At 46.8% G+C, this 19,396-nt stretch overlaps 1 protein-coding gene and 1 long non-coding RNA gene across 10 annotated transcripts in view; both read right to left on the bottom strand.

Moving 5' to 3' along the window:
* The window catches only part of LOC103611226 (butyrophilin subfamily 3 member A2-like), a 37,424-nt gene that overhangs the window by 14,267 nt on the left and 3,761 nt on the right, over positions 1 to 19,396 (bottom strand). For 4 of the 9 annotated variants that reach the window (XR_001859856.1, XM_017727812.1, XM_017727815.1 and 1 more), the window contains exons 3-7: positions 18,320 to 18,663; positions 17,437 to 17,712; positions 2,914 to 3,081; positions 1,586 to 1,861; positions 1,141 to 1,242 (exon numbers count right to left, since the gene is read on the bottom strand). Coding sequence is in view for 8 of the 9 variants with exons in the window: in XM_017727812.1 (XP_017583301.1) it covers positions 1,141 to 1,242; positions 1,586 to 1,861; positions 2,914 to 3,081; positions 17,437 to 17,712; positions 18,320 to 18,663 (1,166 nt within the window). In the remaining variant the exon portion in view is untranslated. Of the gene's footprint in view, positions 1 to 1,140; positions 1,243 to 1,585; positions 1,862 to 2,913; positions 3,082 to 17,436; positions 17,713 to 18,319; positions 18,842 to 19,396 lie in introns of all 9 variants that reach the window. The other 5 variants (XM_017727814.1, XM_017727813.1, XM_017727816.1 and 2 more) reach the window with 5 other exon arrangements.
* On the bottom strand, positions 5,938 to 11,772 carry LOC108445102. Its single transcript, XR_001859858.1, has 2 exons — positions 11,635 to 11,772; positions 5,938 to 9,556 (listed from the first exon to the last, which is right to left on the bottom strand). It is a non-coding gene; the product is annotated as an uncharacterized LOC108445102 (long non-coding RNA).

Raw genomic sequence — 19,396 nt, 5'->3', positions numbered from 1 at the left:
CTCTGGTTTGGTTCTCCCAGTGGTGCTGCAGAGAGGGACCCCCCAGCCAGGTGAGAGATACTCCAGTGTGAACCAGGTATAAGAACAGTCCAAATGGCACCAGGAGCCTCTGCCAAGGTCACTAACACGGCCTGGTCAGGTGGGCTCTGTGCCCACGTGTCCACACGTGCCCCCAGGTGTCTGCCACAGCCCCATCTGCCATGGCTTCATCAGCTGCACTTCTTCCTTCCCTTGTGTGCCCATGCTGGTCCTTCCCTGGGCATTTGTCAGCCCTTGGGGACTCCAGATCCAGATGAAGCTCCATGCACAGATCTCAGAAGCTGTGAGTGGTGTGAGGTCAGGAGAGCTGTTAGGGTAGTGTCAGTCCTGCCTTGCCATGAGCAATGGTTTCCTGGGGCTGGTTTGGGCCCTTGGCCATGACACTCTGCCACAGGTTCTCCAGGCTTGGCTGGGCCCTGCTCCAGCTGCCAGCCAGGAAGGAAAACCAAGTCCGCAAATGCCCCCAGAAAGGGCTGAGCATGGCTGTGCCCTCAGACACCACAGAGCTGGAACAGCTGGCACTGGACTGAGGAAACAGGACCTGTCTCCAGCCCTGGCTGCAGAGACAAAGATCTCTGGAGAGGCCCTTGCCAAGGTGGGAGGCACCACTGGCACCCTTCGAATTCATTCCAGGAAAAGTTCCCCAATCCCATCCTCCTTCCTCCTCTTGCCTGTAAACACCATGATCCACCCAAGCTCTCACCTGCACATGGAGGCACCTCCCTTTTGCCTCTGGGTGACCGATGAGTACATGGAAAGCTTCTTGCAGGAGAGCTTAGGGTGAGGAAGGTGTAGTACTTCTGTGGTCCAGAGGGAGACTCTGTTTGATATTTCATTCTACTTATCAGACCAGTCCAAAAAAAAAGGCTGAGAAATGCTCCTTTGTGGTCAATGGGGGAAATAAAAATCCAGAAGTGATGTGTAAAACCCTCAGCCACTTCACCTGAGCCATCTGTTCAGAGCCACCTTTCTACCAAGCACAAGGAACAGCCTCTGCCAGAGTAGGTTCTTCAGAGAACTTTTTCACAGAGATTGACCTCCCACAGCCTCACTTCTGAAAACCTCCAGGGTTCTGAGGTCCTGAGAACCAAGAGCCCTTACCTCGATACACCAGAACAGCAGCAGCAGCCAATGTGAGAAGGAATAAAGTGAATACAGTCCAGAAGGCAGGGAGCCCTGGAGACACACGTGGAAAAACATCACCTTTGAAAAGAAAATATCTGAGCATCATCTGGCAATATTCAAAATTTTCCCCAAATTTGAGTACCCACCCAAACACCTTCTGTGGAGATGAATGCAGAAATAGTCCCAGTCCTCCATGGGTGGGCAGAGCCTACCTTCCCTCGGGATGTGCACAGCCTGTGGGGCAAGAGGGACCCTGCTCATTTCTCACTGCAGCCTGTCCTGCCTGCAGTGCACCATGATGCTCTGGGATGGGTCTGGCTGGACTGGAGAGCTGTCACTTTCCCTGGCACTGGGAAGGGCCTCACAGGGCTCCTGAGACCATGAGCCTCCAGCAAAGACTTCTCGGGATGATGGGACTCACCTGAGAGACTCAAAGAAGTTTTCTTCTCCACTTGCACCAGGGGGTTCAGGATTTGACAGGTGACTTTTCCCATTTCCTCTCCTGTAACTGTGACTCGACTCTGCACACTGAAGAGTTTCCTGCTGTCCTGGTGTATTTCCGTGTCCACAGAGAGCCCCTGTCCATCCTCATTAACCCACTGGACAGTAGGTTTGGGGAGCCATCCCTGTGATCTGCAGCCAAGCTCGAGTCCTTGCATTTGGGGGCCCTGAATTTCAATGAACACTTCCCCAGTACCTTAAAGGCAAGAGAGTTTGTTAGTGGGAGAAGTTGGCATGAAAGCAGCTCTTCCTTGGATTTACAGCTCTTGCTTAACCCAGAGTTTTCTGCCAGTTTCTGTCAGTCCTTCACACAACCTTTCCAATGGTCTTTCTGTCATCCCACACTCCATCTGCCATAAATGCCAGATTCCCTTTGGCTGAGAAAGAGCTACAGTTTGGGATGGGTTTCTGTCTTTGATGTCTTTGGGATTTCCTTAATGATGGTACCCATTGTGAGGAAGGAACACGGGGAAGTTTTCTCCCAGTCATTCACCCACTTCTTTGGGCCTACCCCAACAGCTTTTGAAGGGTTCAAATTTTCTCTAGGTGCTAACCATATTGTACAATGGCTGGTGTTGCTGATATACTTAGTTGTTATATTCTCTTTAGCGTTTAGCGACAAGGTGAGTTTGCCTTGGGTAACCACCCCGACATCTACCCCAGAGACTGGGGTAGGGATTGAGAGAAAAGATGTGTGTTAATGTCTTTACAAACAATTTGATGGGTGAAGGTATGGGTGTTAACGTCTTTGAAATTGGTCTTAATGTCTCTACTAACTTTGGGCAGCAGGTTTGTTGCAGAGCCCAGACAGATTTTGGCTCCTGAAACAGACAAGTGGGTCTGCACAAGCCTGAACTCCTGAACTTTTGGCTAAAATGACAGGTTCAAGGGACAATATGTGGTAGGCGGTTCAGGAGGGCTGTACCTTCCTGGTACCTCAGCCAATGAGGAAAGGAAGAGGGCAACATGCTGCTGGGAGTTTTAGGATAAAAGGAGGCTGTGCCCTTCAAAACCTGGAGAGGGAAAACCCTGTGGGCATGTGCCCTGGTGGATTCCCTCCCTTTATCCAAATAAAGTTGCAGGACTCTTCTGTCTCCTTTATGGAAACTGGCTTTTCATACTGTTATTTTCCAAACAGGATGATGTCCAGTAGCATGCCACAGGGGCAAGGGACACTGCTCAACAACAGCCTGACACTGCCCAACAGCCCACCACTGCTCAACAGCCCACCTTAGAAATGAACCACACCGATTGGAGGCTGAGTGCTGAGGGAATACTCTTCCCCAGCTGGCAGGAAACTCTCTTGCTGCCTCAAAGAGGCAAAGTCTGATGATGCAGCAGTGGAACCCACAGATGTTACAACCATCCAGGTTCCAGCTGAACCACAAGGGCAGCCACAGCCAGCAGCAGTCACCCCTGTGCAGAAGAAGAAGTATAAAACCAAATCAGTATGCCCAGCTAATGATGATGAGGTACCAGGGCCCTCACAACCAGGGGAGGAGCTGGAGCCCGAAATGATCACTGAGTCCCTGTCACATGACAGTCTCCGCAATCTGCGAAAAGACATTGTCTGGTGGGGGCATGAGGCTTTTTTGACTTGGTTGACTTGTGTTTGGGACCTTATGGGTGCAACTGGATAGTGGTGAAGCAAAGTATTTGGGATCCTTGACCCAGGATGTGGGTATTGATTGGGTGTTCATGAGGGAACCAGGGCCTCTTCCTCTCTGGGAGCAGCTTTTAATAAGTGTAAGAGAGGTTTGTTCACAGAGACAGATTGCAGGAGCACCATCATAGAATGCTCTGGAAAACCACTAACGAAGGGATCCAACGCATGAGAAAAATGGCAGTATTAGAGATACTATTTGGAAGGGACAGACAACATGATAACAACCCTGACAAGGTCAGGTGCACAGCACAAATATTGTGGAACCTGGCACATCTAAGGTCATCCCAATACTCCAGCTTCATGGCAACAATGAATGTCAAAGACAACCATGAGACAGTGGGTTCTGTAGCCAGAAAATTCAGGAATTTTGAGAGCATAGTCCATGGCCTGATGCAGGCTCACTTCTCTGCTGTGGTTAAGAGTCTCAAAGGGGAGATGAGGGAGGAGATGAGAGATGAGAGAGGAGATGAGGAAGGAGATGAGGGAGAGCAGTTCCCATGTGGCACCAGTGCGCACCAGAGGCCCCAACATCAGAGCCCAATGTCCCCCAGCCAAGGAGAGGAGGTACAGCCCATAAGCTGACCTATGATTCTTCCTGCGTGAGCATGGGGAAGATATAAGTAGGTGGGATAGAAAGCCATCTTCTGTTCTGGCAGCACAGGTGTATCTACTCAAGGAGGAAAACACCAACAGAAGGAGTTTTGCCAAAGTGAATGTAGCCTCAGCTTCCAGTGACTGACCTACCAGGTATAAAAGAAGCGAGGATGATATGTCTGATCCCGGGGAGTGAATGGTAGCTGAGACTAGAGGGGTCCAGCCTCTAGCCAGGTAGAGACATGGGAAAGTCAGGTCTTTTGGACTGTGTAGATCTGATGGCCTGGCACATCAGAACCAGAGAAATATGAGGCTTTGGTCGATACTGGTGCACAGTGCACTTTAATCCCATCGAGACCTGTGGATCCAGAATCTGTTTCTGTTGCTGGGGTGACAAGGGGATTGCAGAAGTTGACCCTGTTGGAAGCTGAGTTGAGCTTGACTGGGGAGGAGTGGAAGAAACATCCAACCGTGACTGGTCCAGAGGCCCCGTGTATTCTGGGCATAGATTTCCTCAGGAGCAGGTATTTCAAAGACCCAAAGGGTCTCAAGTGGGCGTTCGGGATAGCTGCTGTGAAGACAGAGGGCATTAGGCAACTGAACACCTTGCCTGGACTGTCAGAAAATCCCTCTGCAGTAGGACTCCTGAGGGTAGAAGAAAATCGAGTACCAATTGTCACCTTGACAGTGCACCACCGGCAGTATCGGACTAATCAAGATGCTGTGATTCCCATCCACAAGATGATCCGTGAGCTGGAGAGCCAAGGGGTGGTCAGCAAGACCCACTCACCCTTCAACAGCCCCATTTGGCCTGTGCACAAGCCTGAAAGGGAATGGAGATTGACTGTGGACTATCGTGCCCTGAATGAAGTGACTCCACCACTGAGCGCTGCTGTGCCGGACATGTTGGAGCTCCAGTATGAGCTTGAGTCCAAAGCAGTGAAGTGGTATGCCACTATTGACATTGCCAATGCATTTTTCTCCATTCCTCTGGCAGCAGAGTGCAGGCCTCAGTTTGCCTTCACCTGGAGGGGCGTGCAGTACACCTGGAACCGACTGCCCCAGGGGTGGAAGCACAGTCTCACCATCTGCCATGGACTGATCCAGACTGCACTGGAAAAGAGTGAAGCTCCAGAACATCTGCAGTACATAAATGACATCATTGTGTGGAGGAATATGGCAACAAAAGTATTTGAGAAAAGAGAAAAAAGTCATCCAGATTCTCCCGGAAGCTGGTTTTGCCATCAAGAAGAGCAAAGTCAAGGGACCTGCTCAAGAGATCCAATTCCTGGGAGTAAAGTGGCAAGATGGGCAGCACCAGATACCACCGAGGTCATCAACAAGATCACAGCAATGTCTCCACCAACCAACAAGAAGGAAACACAAGCTTTCCTAGGTGCCATAGGTTTCTGGAGAATGCACATTCCCAAGTACAACCAGATTGTGAGGCCTCTCTACCTGGTTACCGGCAAGAAGAGCAATTTCCACTGAGGCCCTGAATAGCAACAAGCCTTTGCCCAGATCAAGCAGGAGATTGCTCACATGGTAGCCCTTGGCTCAGTCAGGACAGGACCAGTAGTAAAGAACATGCTCTATTCTGCAGCCAGGAGCAATGGTCTTTCCTGGAACCTCTGGCAGAAGGTGGCCTGATGAGGCTGACAGGTGGCCTGGGAGTCTCACAGAGTCAGATCTGAAATTGGTCAGAATTTACCCATGAGAATTTTGCAGTGAAATTCTGCAGCTTCACTGAAACCCACAGAGAAAGCCAAGAAGATAATCAATGAGAGAAGATCTTCTGGACACAAGGAGAGGATGTTCTTGTTCTGGGATGGTAAGTGTGTACAAGGAAGAACCTGTGGATTATATGTAACAACAATATCTTCGCTTGTATAGCTGATTGTTTTAATGCTTGAATGGTCATTGCTTGTTAGAAAGCCTTGTCATTGTTTGCTAAGCAGCCAATCTTAATAAGCTGCTGACTTCGGCGGGGGAAGATATGCAGACAATCAATGTGATTGATAAAGCAAGCTTCATTTATTAACAATACAGAGGCACTTATATAGTATTGAGTATACATGCTTATCAGTTCTTAATTGGTTCAAACTTACGAAAGCGCACTCTTACTTCTACATAATTGGGTTAGATAAAAGACTACATTTGGCAAGCTTCTATTATTTATGTCTTGACTTGAGAGCTCAAAGATCTTCCTCCCTTCTCATGGTCAGTATATCTTATCAGCACAGCACTGTACCTCCTTAAAACTCCCTTTTGGTTCTCAGGCCTGTTTCTCACGCAGGCATTTTCTCATGTAGGCTTTTTCTTGTGCAGGCCTTTGCTTGTACAGTTCTGTTATTGATTTGTACCCTTTATCAATGATCCATGTCCCTGATCCTCTAACCATTCTCCAACAATAAACCACTGCAATTGTGAAGAGGTATAACAATAGCAGTAGAGAAAATAAAAACTTTTATGACTTTGGATTACAACAAATGTGTGCTGTTACGTCCACCTTGACAAAGCGACATCTGGTGACCCCATTACGTGATCCAAAGAGCCTGCCTGGAGAGCAGGGGAGACAGACACCAATGGGAGAAGAGTAGCGGGGAGAGCTACCAAGATCCAGATCGACTGCAACCTTTTAAAGGTGAGCCCGTTGGGAACAGAATGGGAGCAAATACATCCCAAGAGGAAAAATCAATAGTTAATATATGGATGTCGATGTTAAAATGACGTGGCATAAATTATGATAGGATGATATTGCAAAGACTGTTACTGTGGTGCAAAAAATCATTGAATTGAGACTACATGTGTCAACACTTTTAGCATATGGACATGGGCAGCAGTAGGATGGCATATTTTTGACCTTGCTTCCCGTGGAAATGATACCGTTAAAGAATTCATGATGACATGGAGGTTAGTTTTAGACTGAAAAAAGAACAAGATGCTGCAGCAGCTGGCACAGTAGACAGAACAGAGACAGATAATGCTGGCAGGACTGCTAACGTTGCAGCGGGAGGGGTTGGCGAGGCACAGGCTGGCATGGAAAAACCTGTATAGTTTCCAATACCCAAGCCACGGAGGGCTTTGCCTCTTCCCTTTTCAGATCCTCCTTCTTGCTCCACTTCTCCCCCTCCTGTCCCCACAAATCTCTTTGATCCACCTTTACCACCTGCCGAGTGGAGTGACAGTGATGGAATGGGTGGGAATGAAATTGCACCCTCAGCACCCCCACTGCCTGCTGCTGCACCCCTGCTGTCTGCTACTACTAATCCTTTTGTACAAGGCATGAAACAATCTGTGCCAGGGATTCAAAATGATAGCCTCCTTTATAAAGATACTTTAACTTTGCAACCTGTATCTGTAACTCGGAGAATGCAAGATCCTGCAGCTTTTTGGAGAGAGATTAGGCTGGCAGCTTTATCTGATAAAGATTATGAAGCCACAGAACAACTCGAAGTTATTTGGCAATTACCAGATTCAAAAGAGCCACAAGACCCTGTAGTCTCTGCTTTCCCGGTTGTTAGAGGCAGAGGCCAGGTGCCTGATCAGCATGTTCCATTTAACTGGCAGGTACCATCTGAGCTACGCCAGCTTGCTACTAATTACAGTTTGGGGTCCCCTGCTGTGACAAAAATACTGAAATTTATAACAAGTGAAGAATTAATTCCTTTTGATTTAAAGCAGATTGCTAAATTGCTCTGCTGGTTCAGTATGCAGTGTTTAAGAAAGAGTGGAGGGCTTCTTGTGAGGAAACTGCCTTAAATAATATGTGATTGCCTATAGTTGATCCTTGGTTCGGTGCAGGTTTACCCCAATTAATGGGACTGCACCCCTGTGGAGAAACCTCAGCTCTAGGCTCACCAGCACCCTTTGGTCTTAGAGCAGTCCCAGAGCCATGCTTTGCAGGCTCTGTTTAAGGTGGCGAATATGTCAGCTCCTGGGAAAAGCTACACAACTCTTAAACAGAGCCCTAATGAGACTTTTATGGCCTTTTTGGACCCCCCTTTTATGGACCCCCTTCAGGATGCGATAGAAAAAAGATTGTAATTGTAAATGTAAAAGAAACTTTAATTTTGCAAATGGCACGAGACAATGCAAATGAGGAATGCAGAAAAGCTATTGATTTGCTGCCTATGAAAAACTCCTCATTGAATGATATGATTAATACATCTGCAAAAATAAGGACTGCACCACATCAAATGGCTATGCTAACTGAGTCTGTTAGTACGGTTGTCGCAGCAGCTATTAAAGTGACACATCACTGTTATACCTGTGGACAGCTGGGCCACCTTGAATCTCAGTGCCCTCACAGAACTCTGTCCTCTGGAGCAATTAACAACAAAGCAGCCCCGGGAGCAACTTTGTGTAACTAGGACATTATGCGAAACAATGTAAATCTAATTTCCATGACAATGGGCAGCCTCTTAAGAATCAGAGGAACTCGAGGGGATGGCGAGTGCAGAAATACTTCCCCAAGAACTGCTGTACCCAGCACAGGTTTGTGTGACCGACTTGCCTGGGGAGCAAAAGGTTCAGCACGGATGGATGTTTGCACCGACAACACAGTGATCATAGACTCTCCTGCAGTTCATAAAGTGCCTTTGGATGCACATGGACCTATAGGGCAAAACTTAAGTGCTTTGCTAATAGGAAGATCCAGTGGTACTTTGCAAGGGATTTTTGTGCGTCCAGGAGTAATTGATGCAGACTTTACAGGACAAATATGTGCAATGGTTTCTACACCCACTCTCCTGCAGTCATACCTGCTCATGCTCGTATTGCTCAGCTTGTACCTTTCAAATCTTTTGTTCCCATCCCACTTAAAGAGAGAGGAGACTAAGGCTTCGGTTCTACCGGCATGCCTCAGGTTTTTTGGACTCAACAACTCTCCAAGGAGAGACCGCAACTGGTTTGTGAGCTAACACTGAAGGGGGCACAGCCACAGACTGTTAAGATCAAAGGGTTGATTGATATGGGAGCAGATGTCACAGTGATTTCACATCATGACTGGCCAAACTCATGGCCTGTCACTGCAGTGGGAAGTTCAATTGCGGGTCTTGGGGGAATGACACAAAGTTATTTAAGTACACATTTTGTGCTCATAAAAAATCCAGACAACCAGGTTGTTACAGTTCACCCATATGTGACTGCTACGCCTCTAAATCTATGGGGATGTGACATTTTGGCCACCTGGGGAGTTACAATTGGCACAAATTTTTAATAGGGGTCATTGTGCAGCAGGGCGGTTGCCACCCAGTAACACTCCTACAATGGTTAACTGACCGACCAGTGTGGCAAGCACAGTGGCCTTTAACACAACAGAAACTTGCAGCCCTGGACAATTTAGTTGATGAGCAGTTATTGCAAGGGCACATAGATCCGTCTGTCAGCCCTTGGAATACTCCTGTATTTGTAATTCAAAAGAAATCAGGCAAATGGAGATTGGTGCATGATCTGAGATGCATTAATGCAGTCATGGGAAGTATGGGTGCACTGCAACCTGGCATGCCATCTCCTACTATGATTCCTGTAACATTGTTGATTTGAAAGATTGCTTCTTTACAATTCCCTTACATCCTGATGATAGACCAAAATTTGCATTTTCAGTACCAGCTGTTAACAATGATGCACCTGTAAAATGATATCAATGGAAAGTTTTACAACAATGTATGAAAAGCAGTCCAACTATTTGTCAAATGTATGTGGCTGGAGCTCTATCGCCTATCAGAGAACAATTCCCTAACAGTTATTGCTATCACTATATGGATGACATACTGATAGCATCTCCTTGCAAACAGGATTTGCAAAACATACAGCCAGAGATTTTAAAGGCTCTTCACAAATATTGATTACAGATTGCACCTGAAAAAATCCAGAAGGACCCTGGAAATATTTGGTATTAAAAATATTTGAACGTACCATATGCCCTCAATCTGTTCAATTTGACACTACAGTGCACACCCTAAATGATGCACAGAAATTGTTAGGAACCATTAATTGGCTGCATCCCTATTTAGGACTCACCACTGTACAACTTTCTCCTTTGTTTAATATATTAGCAGGAGATTCAGATTTAAACTCACCAAGACAGATTACCCCTGAAGCTCAACAGGCCTTAGATAAAGTACAACAAACTATTTCCAATCACCATGTGTACCGTGTGGACCCTGACATTGATATTGTTGTCTTTGTTGTAATTCCAGAATTTCATCCAATAGGTATTATTGCACAATGGTCTGATCATTGGTCCCTTGACCCATTGCATATTTTAGAATGGATGTTTTTACCTCGCAAACCTAAAAAAACTGTCACTACAATTTTTGAATTGATTGCTCGGTTAATTATTGTCGACACTGATGCCTGCAAATTTCTGCCCAAAATCCTGCTAAATTTACTATTCCTATTCAGCAAGATTATTTTGAATGGTCCTTGGCCAATAGTTCTGCACTGCAGAGCACACTGCAGAGCTTACACAGGACAAATTGATTACCATTTTCCCAGTCATAAATTACTACAATCACTGAATACCATCCCATTATTAGCAAAACCTAAATTAAGTTGTACTCCTGTAAATGGGCCTACAGTATTTACGGATGGGTCAGGAAAATCAGGAACAGCAATTGTTACCTGGAGAAATGAGGACGGCTGGCAGACTTTGCAAGGTCAGGGTACTGGATCCACACAATTGGTCGAATTAAAGGCAGTTACTATGGCCTTTCATCATTTTAATGAACCTCTTAACCTAATTGTTGATTCAGCTTATGTTGCAGATATTCTACAACATTGTACAACAATTGTACAAGATTGTTCCCTTTTGAAAGAAGTGAATAATGCTGATTTGTTTCTTTTGCTAAAGGCTTTATGGACAGCTGTTTTGCAATGCATTTACCCCTTTTTATGTTTTGCATATAAGAAGCCATACAAACCTACCAGGATTTCTTGCAGAAGGTAATGCTCATGCTGATGCATTAGCTAATCCTGTTTGGGCAGTTCCTCAGCCAGATAAACTAGCCCAGGCTAAAACATCTCATACCTTTTTTCATCAAAATGCACACACATTGTGTAAACAGTTTTCGCTACCACCTACAGAAACTCGTGCTATTGTTAGTGCTTCCCCAGATTGCCATAACTTTAATGGACCTTTACCCTTAGGAGTAAATCCCCGTGGTCTTTTGGCCCTACAGCTTTGGCAGACTGATGTTACACACATTTCAGAATTTGGTCGTTTTAAATATGTACATGTATCCATTGACACCTTTTCCTCTGTTACATGGGCTTCTGCTCATGCTGGAGAAAAGGCCCATGGAGAAAATGATGTCACTGGGGCACTGGCAGCAAGCCTTTGCTGCTTTAGGCACACCTGCCTGTGTGAAAACTGGCAATGGGCCAGCGTACGCCTCTCAGAAAGTCAGGAATTTTTTACGTCTGTGGGGTATCTGTCACAAATTTGGTATTCCTCATTCTCCCACTGGTTAGGCTGTTGTTGAACATGCTCATCACACACTTAAAACTGTTACAGGAAAACAAAAAGGGAGAATGCAAGGGGAAACCCCACAGTCCAGACTTTTGAAAGCTGTATATACCATAAATCACTTGACCATACCGGCTCATTCAAACCACCCCTCCATTTTAAATCATTTTTATTCCTTGCAGTCCACTAGTGAAACACATTTGCCTCGAGCTAAAGTATGGGTAAGGAATTTGCTTACCAGCCAGTGGGAAGGCCCCTGGGACCTTGTCACTTGGGGGCGTGGATACGCTTGTGTTTCCACAGATACTGGAGCACGGTGGGTGCCAGCAAGGTGTGTTCATCCTGATTTGCAGCAGAACATCCCACTGCGTGCTCAGCCACATCCTGAGGGTAACAGCAACACAGGCCGATGACCTTGGCGGCGTAGCTTGAGCTACCTCCGACCAGAGAGATCATCGAGCACCGGTGACCAAGGAGGACTGTATTGCACTGTATATCCCTGTGATCAAGGGGTATTGGCTTGCATTGGGATGTACTGGAGTTCAAATGGCAACGAGTAACAAAAAAATGCAAGTGCCAATATGGTCCTTGTCAGTTTTGCTGAGCTTAGTGCCTGCTGTTTCTACTTGGCCTGTCAGTCAGCCAAGAACCAACGGGTGAGTTACCCTGGCCAATGCGACAGGGCAAGATACTCTGTGCTTAGCCACTGCTACTCCTGACAATCCTTTTTCTACCGGCCTTGTTGGCTTGCCGATAGATGACTGGCCAAAGCCTAAGACAGTTAGCAAACTTTTAAATAATGCAATCACGCTGATGCTTGAGATCAATGGGTTTCATACCTTCCCCCTGCAACTCTTGAGCTGCAAGAAATAGAGCTTTTAGGATCCGTGAAAATGGACCTTTGTGTTAAGTTTAATTACTCTGGATCCAATCAGTCCAAAGTATGGGATGTTTCTCCTAACCAACCCATTTTTGGGACAGTTAGCAAACTTTTAAATAATGCAATCACGCTGATGCTTGAGATCAATGGGTTTCATACCTTCCCCCTGCAACTCTTGAGCTGCAAGAAATAGAGCTTTTAGGATCCGTGAAAATGGACCTTTGTGTTAAGTTTAATTACTCTGGATCCAATCAGTCCAAAGTATGGGATGTTTCTCCTAACCAACCCATTTTTGGAAATGAAAGTGCCCGGTGCAATTCCAGTTCACCACATATTTCACACTCTACTACCGTTCCTCTGACTTTGCCTCCAGGGGTGTTTTTTATTTGTGGAGACCGAGCATGGGCTACAATTCCATCACACATCAAGGGAGGTCCTTGCAGCTTAGGATGACTCTCAGTGTTAACACCTGACACATCTATGATTTTATAGCATAAACCACAGAGGGGAAAACGCAGCACCCGTGCGTTTGCCCCTGATTGTGATGACAACACCAAATTTTGGCCACCAGCTACTCGATGGACTGTTTCCTTCTTTTCTCCACAAATAGTATCTGCTAAAGCATTGGGACTGTTAAACAAGTTAGGATGTTGACTAGCTTGGCAGAGTAATGCCACTTCCCTTGCTTTAGCCGGATTATTAACAGATGTCGGTTCAGTAAGGCACGCTACACTGCAAAATAGAGCTGCCATTGATTTTTTGTTACTAGCACATGGACATGGATGTGAGGATTTTGATGGAATGTGTTGTACAAATTTGTCTGATCATTCAAAATCTATTCATGCCCACATTAAAGAATTACCAACAAGCATGTCAAAATTGCGTGAAGAATCAGAATCTGATTGGCTTAATAGTTTGTTTGGCAATTGGCAAATTGCAGGATGGATCAAAAATCTACTTAAAATTGGATGCCTGATCCTATTGGTTATTTTTTGCATCCTGCTCATTGTGCCATGTTTATTGTCTTTTTTGCAAAGGGCCCTGCAAAAGTCAATAAACACTGCCTTTGTAATACAAAAAAAAAGGGGGTACCTGATGAGGCTGACAGCTGGTTTGGGGGCCTCACAGAGTCAGACCTGAAATTGGTCAGAATTTACCCATGAGAATTTTAGAGTGAAATTCTGCAGCTTCAGTGAAGCCCACAGAGAAAGGCAAGAAGATAATCAATGAGAGAAGATGTTCTGGACACAAGGAGAGGATGTTCTTGTTTTGGGACATTAAGAGTGTACAAGGAAGAACTTGGCAGATAATATGTAGCAACTATACCTTTGCTTGTATAGCTGATTGTTTTAATGCTTGAATGGTCATTGTTTGTTAGACAGCCTTGTCATTGTTTGCTGAACAGCCAAACTCAATAAAGCACTGCAATTGTGAAGAGGTATAAGGATAGCAGTAGAGAAAATAAAAACTTTTAGGACTTTGGATTACAACAGGTGTGTTCTGTTATGTCCGTCTCAACAAACCCATATAGGTCGGTGAGCTTCAAGGCTGACCACTGGGATTCTGAAGACGAAGCTACAGTGGGTCGGAAGCCAACCGCACTTCAACAGAGAAGGAAATCCTGTCAGCCTATGAAGGAGTTCAAGCTGCCTCAGAGGTGATTGGCACAGAGGCAAAACTTTTCCTGGCACCCTGACTACCGGTGCTGGGGTGGATGTTCAAAGGAAAAGCTCCGTCTACCCAGCACACCACTGACACCACATGGAGGAAATGGATCACCCTCACCACACAGCTCACCTTTATTGGAAACTTGAATTGCCTGGGAATCTTGGAAATAATTACAAATTGGCCTGAAGGTGAAAATTTTGGTCTGATGGATGAAGAGGAGTAGGAACAGGTGACTCTTGATGAGGAAGCTCCACCATACAACCAACTGCCACAAGACGAAACATGCTACACTCTTTTCATTGGTGGTTCCTGTCACATCGTAGGGATGAACTGAAAGTGGAAAGCAGCCATACAGAGCCCCACACGACAGGCTGCAGAAGCTACTGAAGGAGAAGGTGAATTGAGCCAACTTGCTGAACTCAAAGCAATCCAGCTGGCTGGGACATTGCTGAAAGAGAGAAGTGGCCAAAGCTCTGCCTTTACACTGATTCATGGATGGTAGCCAATGCTGTGTGGGGGTGGCTGGAAAGGTGTAAAAAAGGCCAGATGGCAGCATAGAGGAAGACCAGTCTGAGCTGCTGAAGCATGGGAAGACATTGCCACTCAGGTAGAGGAGCTTCCTGTGAAAGTCAATCATGTATGCCCATGTACCCAAGAGTTGGGCTAATGAGGAGCACCGCAACAACGAACAGGTGGAACAGGTTGCAAAAATAGAGGTGTCACAGATGGATTTGGATTGGAAACACAAGGGAGAGTTATTTCTGGCTTGATGGGCCCACAATGCCTCAGGACATCAGGGCAGAGATGCCACCTATAAGTGGGCACGAGACCGAGGGGTGGATCTAACCATGGACAGTATCTCCCAGGTTATCCATGACTGTGAGACATGTGCTGCGATCAAGCAGGCCAAGCGGCTGGAGCCTCTGTGGGATGGGGGGGGGGGGGGGTGGAGAGAGATTGATTACATCACACTGCCTCAAACCTGCCAAGGCAAGCGCTATGTGCTCACAATGGTAGAAGCCACCACTGGATGGCTGGAGACCTACTCTGTGCCTCACGCTACTGCCCGGAACACCATCCTGGGCCTGGAAAAGCAAGTCCTTTGGAGGCATGGCACCCTCGAGAGAATTGAGTCTGACAATGGGACTCATTTTAAGAACAGCCTCATAAACACCTTGGCTAGGGAACATGGCATTGAGTGGGTGTACCACATCCCTTACCATGCACCAGCAGCTGGGAAAGCTGAGTTGTGCAATGGACTCTTACAACATTGAAGGCAATGGGTGGTGGGACATTCAAGCAGTGGGATCTGCATTTAGCAAAAGCTACATAGGTGGTTAACACCAGAGATTCCACTAACCGAGCAGGCCCTGCCCAATATGAACCCCTGCGTACAACAGACAAAGTTCTGGTGGGGCATATGAGAAGTATGTTAGGAAAGACTGTTTGGATTAATTCTGCCTCAAGCAAAGACAAACTCATCCATGGGGTTGTCTTTACTCAGGGGCCAGGTTGCACATGGTGGGTGATGCAGAAGGATGGAGAGACAAGATGTAACCCTCAAGGGGACCTTATTTTGGGGTGAACTGTCTGTCATACTGTACCTGTATCTAGATCTAGATGTACATATGTATAGAATTAGGGTAATGCATGTATGTGTATACAGTTTAAAAGTCTAAGTTTGATGTAACACTGGTATGGGAAATAAATTTGTGGTGGATAATGTTGTGGGTTATGCTTTTTCTTAGGGAATTTTCTTCCCATTTGTTCCACAGGAGATGGTGAATGGATAGTATTTAAGAGATAAAAGATATCTGGGCGTCTTGGAATTCCATTGAAATGGTTCCGCGGGGGAAGGGGAAAGTGGTGTGGTTTCAGCAGTTTCTTAGCTTGGGGTGGGTCAGTCTTGGCCCAGCTTGGAGGGGAGAAGGTGGTGGTTTTTGGTGCTCCACTTCTGCTGCCAGAGGGGTTTGGCGCTGCTGTGAAGTTTCTCCTGACTGCCTATTGGTAAGGCCTCTGCTTACAGTGAATTGTCTGGTGACTGGGACTTTCTCTGCAGCACCCACTCTTGCCAGGGGAGACCCACACCTTCTCTCTCCTGAAAGAGAGAGAGAGAGTCTCTTGCCAGGGGAGACCCACACCTTCTCTCTCCCGAGAGAGAGAGAGAGCACCTTCCCCGCTGCTGATGGACTGGAACCTCACCAGAGCTGCCATCACCAGGATATTTCACTGGACACGTGAGGACACAGGGAAACCCAGCAACCCCCTTTACGCTCCACCTTCTCTCTCTTCCCAGGGCCACCATTAACCCCTGGGGAGGCTCAGGGCTTGCATTGGAGTGCCCCCTGCATCCATGGGGGTGTCACTGCACCCCCTCTGCCTCAATATGGGCCAACAGTGCCTCCTGCCAGGTGTGGTCATAACTACGCCAAAAAGGAAAAGCGCTTGATTGGTAGGAAAAAGGCTGTTATTGGGTTTTCTGTTTTGGTTTTTTTTGTTGTTGTTGTTTCTGTTGTTATTGTTTGTTTTTCTCTATATAAATAGATAGATAGATAGATACATTCTAGTAAAGAACTGTTATTCATTTTCACATATATTTGCCCAAAACCCCATAATTTCAAAGCTGTAATAAGTTGGAGGGAGAGGGGTCATCTCTTCCATTCCAGGAAGGTTCCTGTCTTCCTTGGAAGACACCTAGCTCTTAAAACACGACAATTTGCCTCTTAGCTCCCCACTATTTCATAGCAGGCAGGGAGAAGGTGTGTGGTTTATATTCCTCTTTTAGCATGAATCTGTAGAAGCCCGGAAGTTTTCAAGGCCATGTTGGACAGGACTTTGAAAAATGTGGTCTAGTGAGTGGCATCTGTGTCCATGCAGGGATGCTTGGAATGAGGCGATCTTTAAGGCCGCATCAAACCCAAATCATTCTATGATTCCATAATTCTGGCATTCTGTGCTGTTTTTGATCAGTGAATCCAGGCTGACCAGCTCCACTTGACATTATCAATACCTGCACACAAATGGTGCCCACTGTCCAGCTGGGGGGAACTGGCAGCCTGGAACATCTCCTTAGCCCAGCAGAGAAATCCCAATAGGTAGGGCCCCCATTCCCATCAGTCCCATAGCCAGGGATGCTGAGCACTCAGGCGTCTCTCAGGTGGGCTCACACCTCCCCAGCAGGGATTATTGCAGCTCGCCAGCCCCACGCGGGTCAGAACAGGGCTCAGGCAGGGCATGGAACATCCAGAGCATCTCTTGGCACAGGAACTCCCCCCAGGCTCTTTTGCAGCTTAACCAAGCTGTTCCTGCCTGCTGCATTTCACCACACAGTGCAACTGCCTTCGAACCTACTGCAGTCCAGGCTCTGGGTCTCCTGGGACATTCAGGTTTAGAGCTCTTTCTGTGCCTAAAACTACAAGGGCTGCCATGGCCTCACAGGGCTCCTGAGACCATGAGCCTCCAGCAAAGACTTCTCAGGATGATGGGACTCACCTGAGAGACTCAAAGTAGTTTTCTTCTCCACCTGCAGCAGAGGGTTCAGGATTTGACAGGTGACTTTTCCCACTTGCTCTCCTGTAACTGTGACTCGACTCCATACACTGAAGAGACTCCTGCTGTCCTGGTGTATTTCAGTGTCTGCTGAAAGGCCCTGTCCATCCTCATTAACCCACTGGACAGTAGGTTTGGGGAACCATCCCTGTGATCTGCAGCCAAGCTCGAGCCCTTTCTCCTGGTAGCCCAGAACGTCAATGAACACTTCCCCAGTACCTTAAAGGCAAGAGAGTTTGTTAGTGGGAGAAGTTGGCATGAAAGCAGCCCTTCCTTGGATTCACAGCTCTTGCTTAACCCAGAGTTTCCTGCCAGTTTCTGTCAGTCCTTCACACATCCTTTCCAATGGTCTTTCTGTCATCCCACACTCACCTGCCGTAAGTGCCAAATCTCCTTTGGCTGAAAAAGAGCTAAAACGTAGGATTGGTTTGCCACCAGACGGTGCAACTGCCTTTGAACCCAGTGCAGTCCAGGCTCTGTGTCTCCTGGAACATTCAGGTTTAGGGTTCCTTCCTTGCCTAAAACTGTGAGGGCTGCCATGACCTTCCTGGGGCTGGTAAGATTAGCAATTCCTGGGTTCCCTCCCGGGTGGTGGCACATGGGTTGAATTTTCTTGGCTCTTTACAGACCTCTCAGTGATTTACAAATAAAGTGTGACAGGGATCAAAAAGCAGCTGCCATGTGGCCCACGGGCTGCTGGGAGTGGGGAGGTGATGTGTTGGGTCATATGAGGCGGCATCAGCTGGGGGACAGTGACCTTTCAGAGAGCTCTTTTCCCTCTGTAAGAACTTTCCCCCTTCCTCACCCAGCCCAGAAAGTATCCAACCTGCAACGCTGAGCTTGGTGTCATTTTCAGCAAACCAGACACTGGATTCCACGCTGCAAATGTATCTTCCTTCATCTGCTGGTAGGACATTCTTTAATGTCAGGGACACGTTCCCAGTGGCAAATCCATCTCCTGGCACTGATGTTCTCCCACGGTATTTCTGCATTGGTTCACCCCCAAAATGCCCGTATGTGTAGATGTCCTCTGTGTGCCCATCTGTGATTTTTATCCAGTGCACTTGGGGGTTGTCCAGTGGCTTTGTGGAAGAGATGGTGCAAGAGGATGATTGTTTCCCTGCCCGACAATTCCAACTCCAGTCGGGGGAGCCGTGACTCTGAAATGTTCTGTGGAAACCAAACTTGAGTGAGCATCTGGCTGACATCAATCAGAAAATGTACTGGTGTGAAGGACAGAGGACTGGGAGTAACTGTGCTGAAGAACTGAAAGTTGCAAATATTCAGACATTTGTCTCTTCTGTTCATACACCTTTAGGCCATGATCATCACAGAAATACACCAAAATCTGAGAAAAAAAAAGCCCAAGAATTCTTTCAGGAAAGTTTTAAGTTTTGAAAAGAAACCCAGGAAAGCAGAATCAATGGTTTGATGAAAATTACAATACTTTTTCTGAAGTTTTCATAAAAGAGAAATTAATTCTGGTTTGGAGCATTCACTCCCTATCTCCTTATTTTCTTATCTCTGAGGCGAAATGGGAACTGGCGAAATTGAAAAGCCCAAAGTAATAGATGAAAGGATTGATACAAGTTGTAGAGAATAGAAATATTTTGTGGAAAATGAAAAAATAAAAAGTATAAAAGCATGTCCAGAGCCATTCCATGCAGCTTCCCAGCTGTCCCTGCCCCTTTGCAGCCCTGTGCCACCAGCAGCAGGGCAGCTGTGCCAATGCCAACTGCCCACGCAGGCAGGGAGATGCTCCTGGCACTGGGGAGGGCTGGACAGGGCAGAGCTGCCTTGGCTTAGGGCTTCCCCAGCTCCACCAAGGAAGAGAAACTCCGGCTGCAAAGGGCTGGATTCCCCAAGAGCAGAGGGGCAGGGCAGCTCTGGCTCTTGTGGAGTT

The sequence above is a fragment of the Corvus brachyrhynchos genome, unplaced genomic scaffold (assembly GCF_000691975.1).
Source record: "Corvus brachyrhynchos isolate BGI_N302 unplaced genomic scaffold, ASM69197v1 scaffold292, whole genome shotgun sequence".
NCBI lineage: Eukaryota > Metazoa > Chordata > Aves > Passeriformes > Corvidae > Corvus > Corvus brachyrhynchos.
This window is presented reverse-complemented; position numbering and strand designations above follow the sequence as displayed.